This window comes from Anguilla anguilla, chromosome 9 (genome assembly GCF_013347855.1).
Source record: "Anguilla anguilla isolate fAngAng1 chromosome 9, fAngAng1.pri, whole genome shotgun sequence".
In the NCBI taxonomy this organism is placed as follows: Eukaryota; Metazoa; Chordata; class Actinopteri; order Anguilliformes; family Anguillidae; genus Anguilla; species Anguilla anguilla.
In genome coordinates this window covers 23,347,844-23,366,249 of record NC_049209.1, presented here as the reverse complement: position 1 = coordinate 23,366,249, position 18,406 = coordinate 23,347,844, and the positions used below count along the sequence as shown (strand labels likewise).

The window sequence follows — 18,406 nt, the reverse complement described above, 5'->3', positions numbered from 1 at the left end:
GTCAGTGTCTTTTAGCTATGAGGACATGGCTGAGACAGCTGGGATGTTCGTAGTTTAAATGATTCAACAGTGCTAAAATGAGAAGCATTGCTGGCAGCTGTAACTATGAAAGGCCAATAAGCAATTATTTAATTGTAAGTCTGAGTGCTGGAGATGGGGCCTGTGTGTAATTTAACAATGAAAATAAAACTGTGGCAACAGCTGTGACAATCACTTCTGCAGTAATGACAGTTCGCTGATATTTCTAGACCTTGATATACAGTACACCAACAAAAAAACTAGGGTGTTTCACTTGGAACACTAGCATTTTTGCACTTCATGCACATCAAATCAAAAATGTTTTCTTTCCTTAAAAAGTGGCCGAAAAACTGACAGGGGTGTTGAATGCAGCTGAAATTTAATTTAGTTCAACAATATTCAAGCAATATCTTTATTCGTGAAGATTTAAAATTGCTGTCATTCTCATTTGTTTAACCAGGTTATCCCATTGAAGGGTAGACTACAGTAAAGAGTTTTCTTGACAATGGCTCTTGTCACTAGTGGTGATTAAATCCTATTTACGGTGCTTGTAAACAGATGTGGTGGGTGTAATGTCCTTTAGTGGCGGAATCTATACCACTACTCAGCAGTGTTCCTGCTGCCATGACAACATAAAAAAAATCTGTTACATCAGTGCTGGAAAGAGGAGATGCTGTATTCGGATTCAGAGCGCACATTTTATAGACTTGGACAAGAAGAGGAAAAGGCTAGACTACTGTTGTTCGAGTTCTAACCCTGGAAATTGTAGCCACTGTTAGGAAGCAAAGATTGCACTGTTTGCGTAATGTGCAGTCCCGCGGGAGGAGCCTAGCTTTCAGGGGATAGCTTTATTTTATTGATTTACTCATTTAACCGAGAAAATTAATCCCTGGAAAAGTGCTCTATTTTGAGATAATCTGGCTTTTGGCGCACTTCTTTTCCCCCTTATTCTCGCCCGCTCTACTTTTGCGGTTGAAGTTTTCATGCTTCTGTCTGAATGACTTCATGCTGCAGTTGATTCGCTACAAGCTGCACGCGGCTCTTTCTTCAAGTTTATTTCCGAGAGCAAATTGTATAATTGCGGAGACATTCCTCTGTCGCCACATCGGTTCTCGAATGACAGATTTCTTCGTGTATATGCAGTGACCCACTGATTACTGTCTACGCAATTACGAAACATTTCCGTTGCGCATTTTTTTATGCAGATGCTTCATTACCTGGAGTGAAGATCTGGATTAATAGATGTACTGTATTAACTAGGCTACGTGCTGTCCTTTGAGGTTGTTGAACATACCTCAGTAAAAATAAAGGAATTGCGGTGAAACATTGCTACCGAAAGGATTTTTTGACCGAAGATGGGTGTTTGTGGATACTTTGTCGTGTCTTGGAAGTGCCTTGTAGTTTTGTCGCTCAGACTCCTGTTTCTTGTACCTGCAGGATTGCCAGTCCGCAGCCAAGGGGATTCCCAATCCGATAACAAAGTGATGGAGAATATTACCGTCAGACAAGGAGAGTCTCTGCTACTCAGGTAAGACGCGAGCAATTTACTTGTGTTGTGGTGCGCTGCACATCATTTTTGTTGCGAATGTGAGTAAGAATATGCAGTGTGAGGTTGGCGGTGAAAACATAATAAATTAATCTTAAATATTTGTGTAAAACTTAGAGGAGAAAAGCAGGACTTGTTATTGTCAAATAAAGGGTGACAATACAGTGTGTGTGTGTGTGTGTGTGTGTGTGAGAGAGAGGTGAGTTGGGGGGTGGGTGCTATTAAGGCATGAATTTTAGCAAATGGAAATTGCTTTCGTCATTCTGCTACCCAGTACTTAGGGCTAAACCCGGTTATAGCAACTCCACACATGGGGAACACGACTGCTCTGCCATTTGTCCATATAACCATTTCAGAATTTCAGCACAGAAGGAATGCAGTTTTATCAAATGTTGTGAATTGCCCCAAATTTAGACACTGTCCCTGGTGTACTACTGCAGTAACCTGTGCAGTATGCGTGAACTATCCTGGCTTATATTAATGGGCAGAGGCCAGAGCAGTGAACATCTTAAGAAGGAAATACAGCATATTCTTTGCTTAAAATGACAGAAACTCTGTCTTTAGCATACTAAGATATTACATTTGAGGAAAATGGTATACTGAGGTATAAAGAATTATTGATGCATGCATGCAACCAGTATATTTTATGTTCAAATCCTGGGTGTGCTTTTCTCTTATGCCCTTCAGCAAGGTTTAATGTGATGTGGTTTATTAATTATACAGCTTTATAAATGGCCTATAGTACATATGATTATGTCCCTGTGTAAATCATTTTGGATGATGCTATCTGGAAAGAAATTCTAGAGCATATAATGTAAGGAGACATGATATGCATTATAACAGATTGATTGAATGCCTGCTTAATTTGGCAGTTTCTGGACTCACTGGCTTACAGGTCTTATGTGTAACTTTTTTCCAAACCAACAACAAAACAGCAACAAAAATCACAATAAACAGATATTTGACTTCACATGTGAAATGCATCACTGGCACATTTGACACACACAGAAATGAAACTAGTAAACACACAAATGCGGGAAAAAAACAATGAAAAAGTGGATTTCCTTTTTCACAGACATTGTTGACTGATGGATAGACAAATAGATGCAGACAGACATACTGAGAACAGACAGTTTGACAGACAGGTGAACACCGATAGACTGAAGAAGAATAGACAAACAGGCAGATGGACACACGTAGACAGGTATAGGTTTCATGGACATTCAGATGTGCTGACTGATATACATAGAGAGAAAAGGAAGTAATAAACAGATATAAATAAATGGATATAAATAACTTAAGTGAAATGGGTAATTAGGCGAAGTTATTGGGAAGCAAACAAATGGAGTAGTTAGGTTATGGAAAGATATGTTCATTTCTGATGTGATTTCTATCATTGATAAACAATAGGAAGGCAGCTTTATCATCAATTAATAATCAATTATTCAACAATAATCAATTAAACACCTAAATATATTTAAAAAATAAAATTAGAATAGTTATTTGTCTGTGTAGAATGTGTTTGGTAGTGTATTATGTGCATGTGGGGCTGTGTTTTGAATTACAGTGAGAGGATGTGTGTGTGCGCGCGTGTGTGTGTGTGTGTGTGTGTGTGGGGGGGGGGGGGCACTAATTCACCTGCAACTTTAGAGATCTGTCGAGTGATAAGAAGATTTTATAGAATTTTTCGATTTGGTTTTTGAGTGAAGCTGAATTTTCTTCTTTTGAAATATGTTCTGTAAGAAGATTAGCCAGTGTGACTTGGAAATAAGGTGTATATTTTTCCAACTATTTCTTGACAATAGCTAGAGCGACAAGCAAAGGGATTGTGTTTTTGTGTGACGTGTCAATTACTGTGGACACAGAAGTGGGATACTGCCTCCCAAGAATACTGGTATTTTGGTGGTGATTTCTTTCCAAAATTGATGAACTGCTGGACAGAGCCAGATGGCGTATAAGTAGCCATCAGCGGTGTGTGCAGTGTGTACATATGTCAGAGTCTGTGAGTCCCATTTGGTGCATCTTGTGTTGTGTAATGTGTGTTTTGTGATTAATCTTGTATTTCATTGTATTGTTAGTATTTTGGTCCTTTTGAAAGCTTTTTTTTTTTTTTTTTACTGATTTCTGTCCAGAAGTTGAGGTTGGTAATGACATTAAAGCTTGCAGGTGAAAGTAAATTCGTTTTTGACAATGTTCAAGTGCCATGCGGCTATATAGCTTACAGCATTTAACCTAAGGAGGCAGCAACTGTCATCTAGCTACAGTAATAATGTAACAGAACTTCAGTTGGCAGGTTTTATTCTGTATTGATAAATGATATACCAGCTACAACTTCACACATACTGCATCACTAAACTAATTTCTGGGAACAGGAGATATTGTTGCTAAGCTAATGGAACACTCAAATTTAGATTATTGGTAATGATAAGCAGTGGCTAATATATCTGTGAGGATAATGTATACATTTCCCCTGTGGCCATTTCTCTCATATGTACAGTTAAATGCAAACGTTTTTGGGACTGTGACAGTTTTTGTTGTTTTGGCTCAGCTTTAATTCGAGGGTATTTAGATCCATTTGGTGTTATCCATGTAGGAATTGCAGCCCATCTTATACATTTTCCCCATTTTAGGGGAGCTAAAGTGATGGGACAAATTAACATATGCTAAAATAGTTATCATATTTACAGTAATACTTGGCTGCAAATCTTTTTCCTTCAATGATTTTCTGAAAACCTGTAGACATCACCAGATGCTGGCTGTCCTTCCTGCTGATGCTCCACCTGGCCTGACTGCAGCCATCTTCAGTTCTGTCTGTATCTTTCTGGGGTGCATTTCCTTCAGTCTTGTCTTCAGCAAGTGAAAGGCATGTTCATTGAAAATGCATTGTTTTGTAATATTTATCAACATTCATTATTTGTAAGGTAGCAGCTGTGCAGTTTTGGCAGTTGGCACAGACCTTAATTCTGAATCCTGTTCTTGGAACACATAATTTATTTTAGGAATCAAACGGCAAATCTAACAACTGTGTTACTCTTACAGTGTAAGTACTGAATCCTAGATGGCTGTCCAGGCACAGATTCCTAGATGGGTTGATTTTTCAACACCATAAATCTTCAAATGTTTTCTTCAGTGAGCAATTTAAAAATAGCCACCGATGGAAAAGTACAGTAGTTGGGTGGAAATTGAAGCTTAGAAACAGTATAAATCATAACACATAGTATCACATTGTGGTTTATCACAGGGCTGGCATTGCTGCAGTAACATATTGGTCATTCCATGACCCAACAATACATAAAATCTCTAAAAGCATATTTTCTGTAGATGAAAGACTGGAAATAAAATTCAAATGGCCTTGGCATAAAAAATGATAATTTTGTATTGCCCTTTGTTAGAAATCTGAGCTATTGCAGCCAAGGAGTGGAACATTTATAAGCAGCCTTCATTCACAGGCTGTCATTTGCTGCAGATATGGTCAATGAGCACAATTTTGTTTTGAGGACTTTGCAATGTAGGAGTTTTTTTTAAAGATTTTAATTTAATTGGATTCAGTAGATCCAAAATGCATCATATATACATTTGGCCTACATTAAATATAATCAAAATACCCATCATTAAAATAAGATATAAAATAGTAGTTACCGTGTCATTTTTATTTGTTCATTTATAGACATAATAATTTCTTGCATGGACAATAGAGTGCAGGTAGTCAAAATCACTGGGGCATATTTAATGAGCAATTATCCTATGCAAATCAAGAGTCATTGAGGAGAATTATTTTTTCTTGTAAAGGTCAAGTGAGGAGACATATTGTTGAGCATTCTTCTGCTCCAAAAACAAGGGCTTCATTTTTCTTTTAATTAAAAATATGCTTTTTTCTAAATACTCGTCACATGCGCCATTGTCTTTAATCCTGAATCATAAGGTGCATGAATACATATTTGTTTATTCCTGCTGATGCTTCCATGCAAATAAGATGTGTGGGACTCCTTACAAAGCTCAGCTTGACTTTTTTTATTTTTATGTCTTTAATTAACATTAATTTAACATTTTTCAAATCTGGAATCCCCAATGCTCACAGCTATGCTTTTTACTTCAAGCTCCACTGTCAATTCAAGACAATCTCATGCTCTCCTCCAAAACATGTGAAGTCAAGTTGCTTGTTCTCTTATAACATCACCAGTTGAGCTTGCACAGATATGTGTCTGAGGAAGACACTTCATGTGCAGCTTGAGCTAGCAGATTGTGTGCACCTGATTCGTGAGCATTGTTTGATCAAAACAATGTTGACACTGCGCCCCAGAATACTGGTTTGGTTGAGACGTATATACGCAGTTGGCGCTTCAGTATAAAGTTTTTGATGAAACCGTGCACAACTTGGTCTGTGGATGTTCGTGAAAAACCACGTTAGGGAAAGAGACACTGCTGTTGTTTTTTTTAAGGTAAATTCTTGGTGCTTTGAGCACAACAAAAATTGGTCCCGTTGAGGTCCGTTGTATCAGGGTGAGTTGCAGCAGATATCTACAAATCTCAGTGAAACTATGAATGGATAGATAGCACTCTGAGTAAGTAGAAATATAGCTTTATTTTATTTTTGGGTGAACTGCCCAGTTAACTATAGAATTTGCATTAACCAGTCCTTGCGCAGGCCTGAGAGTATTTATTATATGGAGACAACTATATGGGAGCATTTCAGATCCAGGAAGTTTTAACTTTCGCACATCTCACATGTACAGTCGTGTCCTTGGTCACATCCTGGTCACATGCTAAGGTCACACCATTGGTAAAATCTGGCTCACACCCACAACGGGAAAGATGCAGAACAAGGATGTGAAGATTAAACAAAAGCCTAAACCATTCCCCAAACGCTTCAAGCTTTCGCTTGTGAGTTTTTGCAGTGGATGGACAGTGACTTTCTTTATGGAAGATATTGGTGACAAAGGAAAAAATTGAATCACAAATATGCTAAAATGATTCATATGCAGGTACACCCAGGAGTTTATTATAGGACGACAGATTAACACAGATTTTCTTAAAGTCCAATACCAGCAGGTTAACAGAAATGATGGAATTACACTCCTATTAAAGATTCATAAACCAACATTACTTTATGACAACTACCTTGGTGTATTGTAACATAAAAACACAGAAACATTCAGTTTTCATAATGGCAATTTAATATAGACAAGTGCCTTGGAATCTTTTTCATTGACAAACAAAAATCTATATTTATTAACATAGGTGCGGCCTGCGCTCAGTTGGAGGATCAGTTGATTTACGGACACCATGTTTGCTTTTCTGAAGTGAGTATGTGGGCAGGAGAGGGGACGTGTGCTTGTGTTGTAAGAATCCCATCAGACACACTAAACAGTGGAAGTATCTGATTGATGAAGGAACATGTCCCATAGGTAACTTGCATTACCTGCTGTTCACTTTTGAATGGTGTTCCAAGATCTTTATCCAGCGTTCACTGTACTACACCATCAAAGACAGCACCTTGTACCCCATGTCATTGGCTTTTCAACAACACCAAACATGATTACTCTGTATATGGAAAACCTAAGGGTTATATAATGCTATTTCAAGTTGTGAGAGCATTCCGCAGAGCCAGCAGAATGATTGCAACAGTGGTATTTTGGCAATAGCACTGTTTCTTTATGAAACCTTACTGACTCCCTGTCAGCACCATAAATACAGTCTGTTGTCCTTTGGGGGTACGGTAAGGGGTACACTTCTCTAAACCACCCTGCAGTTTCATTCCTGGGCAGGTATCCAATCAACACAGAACATGTGAGAAAACATGCCACACCCACCCAAAACTCATTGGATATATATATTGCAATATTTTTTTCCCATGTTTTATATTTAATTCTCTTATTTCCCTTATTATCAGCACGTTTGGTAGCCGTTGTTGAATAATAAGAAATTGCTGGAAAATAGTATAATAGGGGACCTTTAAATTACAACAGCCAGCTTGTCACTTGAAATTTATTTTCTGGCCTAGCCTTGCGGTGTACACAGGGCAATTCATAGAACTTGGAGTCAGCCTTGTGCAATATTTTAATGGCATTGCAAATGGCCATGATGGTTCTGTTCATTATTGACAAAAATGCAGTATATTGGCTGACATGCCCAAATTCATTCTGTATTTCTGAACTAGATTTTTTCCCCCTGTTGGCAAAAATGAACAAGGCCCTGCTGAAAGGAAGTGTGAGTGCTGTCAAAGTACTGTACCTTTTTTTTGTGAAGATGCACAGTAAAAGGTCCAGTGTCAACCCGTTAATGCCCCAATTTTTCCCAGAGATTTCTTACATTAGCATTTATTCATCCAGAAAATATTCGCAGAAGGGGAAAGGGTGGTAGAGTAAACTTTAATAGTAAAGTCCAAATTGTATAGTGCAGTTTAGAGCCAGGTGATACATCTGGAGCTCCAGGCTGGATCAAGGCATGGGCAGGGGAGGAACAGGGCTACAGTAAGTTCAGAAGACAGAGGACTACCCATTTCTACCTTCTACACCAGTGATAGTGAACATGGCTGTTGACCTCATCACTCCTGAGGAGGTGCAGACTGTCTTCTAAATCTTTAGAGCCTGTACCTTATGAGGATAGGTATTCCCATATTTATTGTCACTGGGTTCTGTTGGACTGCTGTTTCTAGTTCTGGGGAGAAATCTTCCTTATGAGTTGGTCCATCAGTAACATAACTATCATGTTATTTATTCAGAAAGTTTGAAATTGGTTTTAATGCAGCTGGTTATATACGTCACAGACTGTTTTTCATATTTATGTTTTGAAAAATTTTAAATGCTTACTGAATAAAATATTAGGTTGTTATATACTGTAAGTCCTTACCTTCTTCTTCAAGGCCTACCACAGCCTGTTATTCAACCTATATTACATTACAGTCACTGTGTGCATTTTCTGTTTAACAATGCAGGAGTACAGAAAGAAACTTGCCCTGCTTCCATGTGTTTTTATTTCTATCACTTTTTAAACTGATATATGTTGGAAATATTTGTGACCTGTAGCTCTTCTTGCTTCAAGAACACTGTTAACATGGGAGCAGAATAAATGCACTCATGGATCTAGCCCTTCTGCATGGGTTTTTGTCAGTAAAAGGAGGTCAGTGGGTGAAGGGGTCTTTTCCTACTCTCTTCTCACATTTATCTGATATCTGTTTCACATCACAACCCAGGCTGATGTCTGCTTCCAGAAATATTCAGTGTTTTCAGAATTGAGGAGAGGCTTATACTGCTCACAACCTTGCCTGAATAATGCAAATTGAAGGGGCATAGGGTGAGAGGTTTCTGGCTCAGAAGGTTCCAAGTTATGCATGTGCATAGTGGGGAAAACTGTTTTGCCCATTCAGTTCACATTCTGAGGATTGTGTCAGGGTCGGGTCTTGAGTCAGTATTGTACAGATTGTAAGGCGGAATTGTAATTTCTCTGAAGTACTATATAGTGTGTGCCGTGCCATTATAACGTATGCAGCTATCAATTCAGTCTATAAAACTTGGCAAACGCCCACTAAATGAAGTGTTATAGGTCAATGGTGGCGTGCAGTCTGTCTGCAAATGCCACACTTCTCCTGAGAAAACAGTTTCCCTGTGGCCACTGTCAGTGTGCATGTAGCTGAACTCTGATCAGATGTTCAGAAATGCTATCCATGAGGGCACAGTTTTTCCTTTGGGGATACTATTCTTCCTTCTTTATTTCTTTAATGTCAGTGAGGCAGCTGGACTGCACTTTCCAAAGCACTTGCAAAATATTTATTTCTAAACATGGGATAGTGCATAGCACTGTTGTGTGGTCAGTAAGTCATGCCATACACAATTAAACACAAAGATGAAGCCAGAGGTAATGATGATTTGTGAATCTAACTTTTGGACTGTAAAAAATATTTGCCAATTTCGATTTATTTCGTTTACTCACCATGACTACTTGATCTATGTGCTGTGTGGATTATATTCCTGCATTCAGCTTGCATGGCTTGCATGCAGGTTAAGTTTGGACCTTCTGAGATGTCATAGTTGAATTCCAGAATGATTGCTTTTGTGTGGACGAATGTGATATGCCCCTGGAATTCTGATATGCCAGTAAAAACATTTCTGGGTTATTGTGTGAAAAATCTTTGGTTTTCCACCCGATGTGTGGATTAATCTGTTATCTTCTGCTTCAGTCCCAGCCCTTTCCTTTCATGCCAGTTAAAGCTAATTCAGCCCTCCATTTTAGTGTAAGAACTACTGTGAAGTACCGTTTATGGTATCCTGGGGGTGACATGGTGTAGTACTTTTGCAAATCAAAATAAATAAGTCGGACAAACAGTTTCAGGGGGAATGTTTGCTTGGACACCATTTTTGTACACTGCCTTTTTCACTTCTGTTTTTGGACGCAAATCAACTGCTTAAGTAGCGCTCATTATTGATAACAAAGTAATGGGCAGCGTACAGTACAACTGAACACAGCATCCCCTTTTACTCAAAAGGAATTTTCGTCTAAGTGACTAACATCTGTATGGCCATAATAACCAAAACACTGTAATATAAATCAAGTATGTACTCCTGCATAGTAACTGAGAATGTTTGACAGAAACTTAAACATTTCAGGTGGAATAGCCTAGTAGCTTAACTACTAGGCTATTCCACTACTGTCCTTACTAGACATTTAAACACGGTAATTTAACCATGAGCTATAATCACACTGGATTTTATAACAATTAGCTAGGTGATAACGCCAGGGTGCAGACAGTTCTTCATAGTCTAACGTTCCTATTAAGAATAAACAATATAATCTTTTGTCCACAGAGGTGGATTTCTTCCTTGCTTGCTCCTTCGTGCTGCTGGTGGCACGCTAACTTGTTCCTCCTGTGGCTCTGTTTGCCCGGTCTCACTCTTGGGAAACAGCGACAGGTGCACAGCATCCCACTTCTTTCCGTCATTCAAGATGTGGGTACTCGGCCCAGTTTTCTGTTCCGCTGATGAGGGATCTGTGAATTCTTTGTCTGCTTTTTGGTCGTGCATTGGCTTACGCACTTGCATCCGATCTTAACTCTTGAATCTAGGCAGCTTTGGCCCTCTGATCCATAATTCTGATTTCTCCTGATCTATTGTTTGCTTATCTCCCGTTGTATGGTGACCATGTCTCGAACGAGCTTGGACAATGTTGATTCGTTACTCACCGGTAACACATTCAATTTGGTGGAGAGCCCCCTGGGAGAAGCTGGAATGGAGAGATATTTGTTGTTGTGTGCCGTGCTGCCCGATAATTGTTTAGAGAGGCTGTCACTTCTCTCTTCCAGGGCACCTGATGTCTTTCTGAATTCCATATGCACTCTTTTAATATCCGGTTAAAACGCTCGACAGCTCCGTTCGCTTGCGGGTAATATATGCTTGAATGTATGTGCTCTATCTCTCTCTCTCTTCCAAAGGATTCCTTTCCCGAGCAAACACCATTACTAGGAATGACATCACCGTATCTGTGGTGACCTTTGGGGCAAAGGTCACCTCTGGTCACTTGCTAAAGTAGTCGACCAGGGTGACTGTGTATCGGCAGTTGTGAGGTCCCTGGTCGAACAGATCCATGATGTCAATGGCCACTTTCTGAAACGGACCTTCTGGAAGCTTGACAGGCTGTAACAGGGCGGGATGTGTTTTCGCCATTTCATCGCTCATCTGGCAAGTGACACAGGATGAAATAACAGACTGGACCTCGCCCTCTAACCTCGGCTAACAATACAGTTCCCGTAAGCGATGCTTAGTGCGCACAGTTCCTTGGTGCCCATCATGCGCTGAATCAGTGGGAACACAGAGCAACTGGAGCAATGAGGCGTGTCCCCCACATTTCATAACAGTCATCCACGGCTAAGTCATCTCGTATTGGGGAGTACGTGTGCATTTCTGGTGAGACATTTTTCATTGCTTTGGGCTATCCATGTGAAATTTGGGCATGCAGCTGCTGTAGCACTGGGCAGGATACTCATGCACCTTAAAGACTGGAGACTGGAAAGGCTGACAGAGGTGGAGAGATCTCCGCAATCCAAAGTGGATGCTGAGCGTCGGCAGTGGCAGCCTTGACAAACTGTCCGGCACAAAGTTTTTCTTCTCAGGTTGGTAGACCATGTCATACTGGAAGCAGTGCAGCCAGACAGACCACCTGGCTGTCCTCCTCCCCACTCTGTTCATGCCCTTTGTGGCAAGGAGAGTGGTGAGCACTTGGTGGTATGTTGTACCCACAGGATGGTTCTTCCCTTTTCGACTGCCAAAACACATGCCAGCCCCTCCTTTACCACTGTAGAAAATTTGCGTTCAGCAGGCGAAAGCGCACGCGGAGCAGAAGCCACGGGGCATTCAGGGTTGTCTGGTTGGATCTGTGTCAGAACAGTGGCAAGTCCGTAATCCGATGCATCTGTCAGCTTATATGTAAGCAGTGCTGGATCAAACGATGACAGGGCTGGGCTGGAGACGAGCATTGCTTTTAGAGAAGCAAAGCTCCGTACAGTGTCCTTAGTCCAGTTGAATGTCGCGTTTGGGCCCACCCGTAACGGAGAGAGGCTCACTGCAGACGCATATTTTGGTAGGAAGTGACTGAAGCAGAATATATGCCCCAGGAAGAAGCACAAAGCAGGCATGGGTGCGTGGGCGATTGGAGTTGGCTTCAGTCCCTCCTTTGAAATCTCATGCCCCAGATAATTAATGCTGGGTTGTGTGAATAAACTCTCTTGCATATTAAGTTGTGACCCGGCGTTACTGAGACAAAGCAACGCGGCACTGAGATGGGTGTCATGCTTGGCTTTGGTGCTCCCGAAAATGACTACGTCGTCCAGGTAAATCACCCAGTATCATCTTCATCATTTTTTGAAATGCTGACAGTCCCGAGGCAACCCCGAACAGGTCACGCATATACCTAAACAGACCAGTGTGCGTTAGGAAAGCGGTGAGATTTCTGCTGCCTTGATGGAGGGGAAATTGGAAATAGGCACTTTCCTGATCAATGTAAGAGAATGGACACGCCTCACGTTTCTGAAAATAAATTGTTGAGATGTGGCAATGGGTGAGTATCCATAGTTACAGTATTATCCATAATTCCCTCATTGTTTTTGTGTGCCACAACAATAGGGGAAACATATGGTGAAGTATCCACTCGGGCAATGACGAGCCACTTGTAGAAGCTTTTGTATTTCGACTGATACTTAGTCACGCACAGATAATGGCAGCTTCCTCAGTTTCTGTTGCACCATTGGGATGAACATGTTTGCTTGAACTTTGTGTACAAATCCTTTTGGGCAAACCCCTTGGGCTTCATGGCATCATTTGTTTTGAAGCACTGCAGCACGGTGTGCTGTAAGAACCAAACCCCCAGCAATGTGACAGTTCAGGGCTCTGCCTATGAGTGCCAATCCTGTTTTTGAGACAAAGAACGTTGTACGTGCAGCGATGTTGTTGTTGGAGAGGAGGTAACCAACTGGCTTGTGTCCAGAGTTAAATCAATGGTTTGACTGTTACCAGCTGGTACCTCAATGTCCAATGTCTGTGAATGCCAGGTCAGTCGACATGCAAAGGTCTACCACTTTGTGTACCACTGTTGAAGCAGATTTGCATACCTAAGAGAAATGTGCCTTCTTTCCACCAGTATTGCATGTTCTTGAAGCTGCCGGGCAATTGGGCACATTCGCGAGGTGGTATGACAGAACTGCAATGGAAACAGCTGAACAGGACGAGCAGGACGAGGTTTTGGTTACTGGTGGCCTGGCGTTGTGGAGATGGCTTGAGCTGAACTCAAAACAGCAGCCCTAGAGAAACGAGAAGCATCCTGAATGGCGGACTCAGTCTGGCCCGCCAGAAGCATGTGTAGGGGAAAACACGTCTATGAATTGTAGAATGGTGAGGACAAATAATGAAAATGTGTCCGTTTTAACAATCCTCAAGAGTAGGCACCAAGGAATGCTGGAGATATACATATATATCATCTCATGCGGTGATCAAATTGTGCATAAGTATGATCAGTCTAATAATTAATCAGTCTCATAAAAGGTATTATTAAATCATGACTATGAATTTCAATATTAAATATTATAATAAAAACCAGTGATGTAACAACATATGTTCTTTGAGGTGGTAGGCTCAAGCATTTATCCAAATAATCAGACCGATGAAAAGTTTAATGAAACTTTATTAAACAAATTAACAAACATCTAAACTAAAATCCTAAAAGGCTAATGAAGGGAGAATATGGCATGTGTGTGTCTAGTCATGCGTGTTCACCAGCACACATAGTGCCTGAGAGAAGAATGGCTCCTCTGTTGTGGAGTGAATTATGAATCAGCTTTTAGCATGTGGTGCTATATCAGGCCTGGACACCAGGGAAATTGCGTGAACCAAAGGACTTCTGAAGTTAGCTACGTCTAGCCAATCTCAGTGCACCTTTGCATTCTAAGTATACAAGACCATATGTCGACTGAGTATATATTAGTGCAGGAAAGATCACATGCACAGATCTCGGTTAAAGGGAAGAGAAGCTAATGTTGGTAAGAGGAACCTATGTGTTACATATCCGGGCTAGGCGGCTGTAGCTAACGAACAAGCAACATGATATAATCTTAGAACTTACATACAATCGATAATACACTTCTTTTAAAACAAAGAAAAAACAGAAGTATCCTAAGCTAGTTAATACCTGGATGTTTGTCAGTTTTACTGCGGGAGTGCAGATGGTTCAGTGTGGTGCTTGTTTGTCCAATGGAACGCTGATTTGGTCACCATCACTGGATCTCTATTGTGGTGTCTGTAGAAAAAGGCGGTCTCCCGTCCTCGATTTCTTCTGTGCGTGCTGGAACTTAAAGCTGTGCTTTGCTTGCCATCGCGGGAAAGTACATAGACTATGTGCATTTAACTTGTTGCTATGTTGCAGAACGGTAGCATGTGTAAAGTTAATTAACACATTTATCCCTGATGGATCAGTTTCTTTAGCTTACTTGCAGTATAGCTAACATCTTTACTTTGAGTTATGAACCACTGGTCGTGGCTGTAACCCGAGAGAGACAGTGCGTCTCTCCGCATGTTCCTTTACAGGCAGGCCTTAGCTTTCTTTAGGCCTATGCCTTGGGACCGTGCTGTCTGCACATTTCTCCTGTTGAGCAGCAAAGAGAAGAAAGGGATTGAATGCGATTCTACAGGCATCTACGGGAGGTACCCAGTCCATGTGTTTAGGCTGTCTGTGATTGTGACGTCAGTCTGAGCCATTGATTCGAAATGATGCCCAGTCCATACATTACTGTACTGATATTATTTCATTTCTCAACACAGAGGAACAGTCGATGCCGCCCTCCTTTGGTCTTGCTATATCACCAGTTCAGGAATGATGTGTCTGTATCTATGTTGCTATGCTGATCTGAACAGGTTAAGGTGCTCTAAACATTTGACGTCTTCTTCATATCCTTATTTAGTCTAATTCCATTCTGCGGTTTTTTTCTCAAGGAGTCATTCTGTCTCTGCATCCTGTTTCCTTTGTATTTCCTTTGATAATTTAAGTGTTCAGGTGAAAGTAGAGTGAGTTTCTTTTGTCCCGATAATCTCCTTGTCATTACTGCCGCAATTGCTTTGAGTGGCCTTCGGGCCTTGTGATTCATCATCTGTCATTAAATAATGAATAAATATGAATACATGAAAAATAGGTTCCTCTCTCTGTAGTTTCAGAGAGGAATGTTCCATTAGTCTCTGTGTGCAATATAGGTGGATGTCTCCACATTGATGTTCTCTTTCTAAGTAGCACATTTTACTTTTATGAAGTAGATTTTTCCCTCTGTTCTCGCTAACCATTGTGTTTTCTCTGAAAGTTTGAGATTTGTTTTAATGCGGCTGGTTGTATACACCATTATGTTTTTCTATTTATTTTGATAAATTGGACTGCTAACAGAATAAAATATCAGGTCATTTTATAAGTCCTTACCTTCTTACCTACCACTTCCTGTTATTCAATGTATATTACATTACAGTCAGTGTGTGCATTTTCTGTTTAACAGTGCAGGAGTATCTGTTGGCAATATTCTCAACCTGTAGTTCTTCTAGCTTTGAGAAGCCCGTTAGCACTGGAGCAGAAAAAATGCATGTATGGACCTAGACGCCCGCATGGGTTTTTGTCTTAGTCAGTAAAAGGAGGTCAGTAGGCGAAGGGGTCTGTTCCTACACTCTGCTCACATTTATCTGCTATCTGTCTGACATCATAAAACAAACTGCCGTCTGGTGCCAAAAATGTTCAGAATTTTCTGAATCGCGGAGAGGTTAATATTGCTCATGACCTTTCCTGAATAATGCAAATTGAAAGGGCATTGGGTGGGAGGTTTCTGGCACAAAAAGTTCCAAGTTATGAATGTGCTTCAGGGGAATTTATTTTGGTGGGGGAAACTATTTTACCCATTTAGTTAGCATTCTGGGGTTTGTGTGTCCATTTCGGGTTTTGTAAGGGATCGTATCGGGATTGTAAGGCTGAAATGTAATTTGTCGGAAGTACTGTATAGTGTCTGTGGCACTTACTAAGTGCTTTACAAGTCACACCATTTGATCTTAATATTAATTCTGTGCCATTGTAACTTCTGCTATTATCAGTTCAGTTTTAAGCTCAAATTGTGTACTATCTTGTATGCAGTCTTCACTGTGTGAACCTGTGAAACTGTTGTTCAGCATTTGCACTGCGAGGCCTTAATCCTGATCCAGCTCTAATCTGTTTGCTAAGCAGTTTGTTCTTTGAGTAACTGGTTTTAAAGAAGGGTCACCTTTTCTTTCACTTTGGATTGGAGTGGCAAGTGCGGGACAGATTTAGCCAAAACTGAACAGGTGAACAGCAGTGTGGGTTAACGTGGATGAAAATTGTGACTGAAGTCTGTTGGATTTCAAAGACTCCATTATCCCAATGGTCAGCGCTGTCAGATCCACAAATTTGATTTAGCTTGTCTTCACCAAGGTGAGCTCGATTTGCTGCATTCCTCGCAAGACTGAGAAGAGTCTTTCAAAGCGCGGCCTGGAGGCAGCTCTGCGCTGCCTATTTTTTCAGGGAGGTCAGAGGTTAACGGAGCTGCTACTCTGCCCCGCGGTCTGGCTGGAGACTGTGGGCCTCACCCTCCAGCCAAGTGCTGGAAGTCTGTAGCAGCTCCTCACGGATACTGAGCCAAAGGCCCTGACCGTTAGCAGACCACAGGATTGGGGAAAATTACTGGGTCACCTTAGTTCTACACTCTTAACGGAGACTGCAAAAACCCTTCTGATATCATATGATGAGTGTAGTGTTCTCAGATTGTATGTTGTCATTAGACGGAATAGAGGGAGATGTTCATCTTTGATTATGCCATTTTCTGTCTGATGCCCCCACCCCAAGAAAAGATGAAACGTAAAAAGATCCTGACAAGCTGGCAGCAGAATGCTTTTAGTTATTTTTAGAATTATTTTAACAGTTTATGGCATCAAAACAAAGTGTACCATCTCCTGTCATATGAATATAAGACACACAATTCTTACATTAAGGAGTGAAGACACAATTCTCTGGCATTGAATTGGATTAGCTTGTCTCCATAGCATATGCACGGCAAGCTGCTTGGCCTACATTCATGTGCGGCTTTTTTGTTTGTGGAAATAATCTTCTATCTCCAGTGGATTACAAGAGAGGGATTCTATAAACTGTGTTTCACGGGCGACTTTCCAGCCCGCTCTCTGCGCTGTCTTTTTCCCCCTACGCTGCAGCTGTCTATTTTTAGTTTTTTGCTTTCAATATAAATGTTGAAGGCCGAGTGATGTGCGAGTGAGGTTGGCAATGAGTGCTAAATTGCCTCTGCATGTTTGACTGGGCATGAAATGTTAGAGTGTAGGGGTGGTGGATGTTAACAGCATGCAGGGGGTTTCATGGCAAACCAGCAGTTTAAACAAATTTTAAATTATTATCAGAAAATGAATAAGTGCTACAATTTGCTATGATTTCCCCACATTTTCATATTTGGTACCTTCCTACATACTCTACACCCCCCCCCCCCCCCCACCCATCCACAAATGCCATACCCAGCCAATTTTCACGGGGATGGTAGTCGGTTTTCATCAAGACGTTAAGGCCCTACAAAGTCTGATGCGTTTCTTCCTGCAGTGCGGTTATTTTGACATTAAACCAGCGAGTGCCATCGTGCTCCCTACTGCAGGTGAGGATTACTGAAGGGTGCTGCCGTGGCTGTCATGTCTGCGACTTTGAGATTGCTGGAGCTGTGCCCGGGCATTAGTGGAGAGAGAAAGGAATCTCAGGGTAATATGCTTAAGGGCTTCGGCCCCACCTTCACCGCTGAGCCGCTCCATGAACATCCCGGAGAAGCGCGCGCATCCACCAGTGGATGTGCGGCGGTGTGCAGGAAACACCTCGGCTGGGGATTTGACGGAAGTGTTTTCCCATGAAATTACATGGGTAAAATGAGCAGATTAGGGGAGTTTGGGAGCATAATGTTTTTTTGATACCATGTTCCTTGAAACATGCATTATGTGTTGGCCTGGATTATCTGGACGTGCGTCTGACAGGCAGTGTTGGTGAAGAAAAAAATAGATAGATGCTTGCATATTTGTAAATTAAGGATAACTGTTGATTGAATCCTAGCCACAGTAGTGGGCTAGTGTGTTTTAACCACCAAAATCAGTGTCAGTATCAGTCTCTGTGATAGTTGGTGTCTGTATTAACTCACTTGATGGTGGGCGCTTTCAAAACAGCCACTTTCAGGAAATAAAAGAATGTTTAAAAAAAGAGAAGGGCAGACATTGCCTGTGAAATGATACTTATGAACGTGAGTGCCACGTGAGCCTGCTAACAGGTGGCTGCAGCGTAGAG

At 41.1% G+C, this 18,406-nt stretch overlaps 1 protein-coding gene across 23 annotated transcripts in view; it reads left to right on the top strand.

Annotated features, from left to right (window-relative positions):
• The window catches only part of ntm (neurotrimin), a 326,344-nt gene that overhangs the window by 195,769 nt on the left and 112,169 nt on the right, over positions 1 to 18,406 (top strand). For 12 of the 23 annotated variants that reach the window (XR_004766986.1, XR_004766985.1, XM_035434127.1 and 9 more), the window contains exon 1: positions 713 to 1,546. Coding sequence is in view for 19 of the 23 variants with exons in the window: in XM_035434127.1 (XP_035290018.1) it covers positions 1,374 to 1,546 (173 nt within the window). In the remaining 4 variants the exon portion in view is untranslated. Of the gene's footprint in view, positions 1 to 709; positions 1,547 to 18,406 lie in introns of those variants that run through there. The other 11 variants (XR_004766988.1, XR_004766987.1, XM_035434135.1 and 8 more) reach the window with 5 other exon arrangements.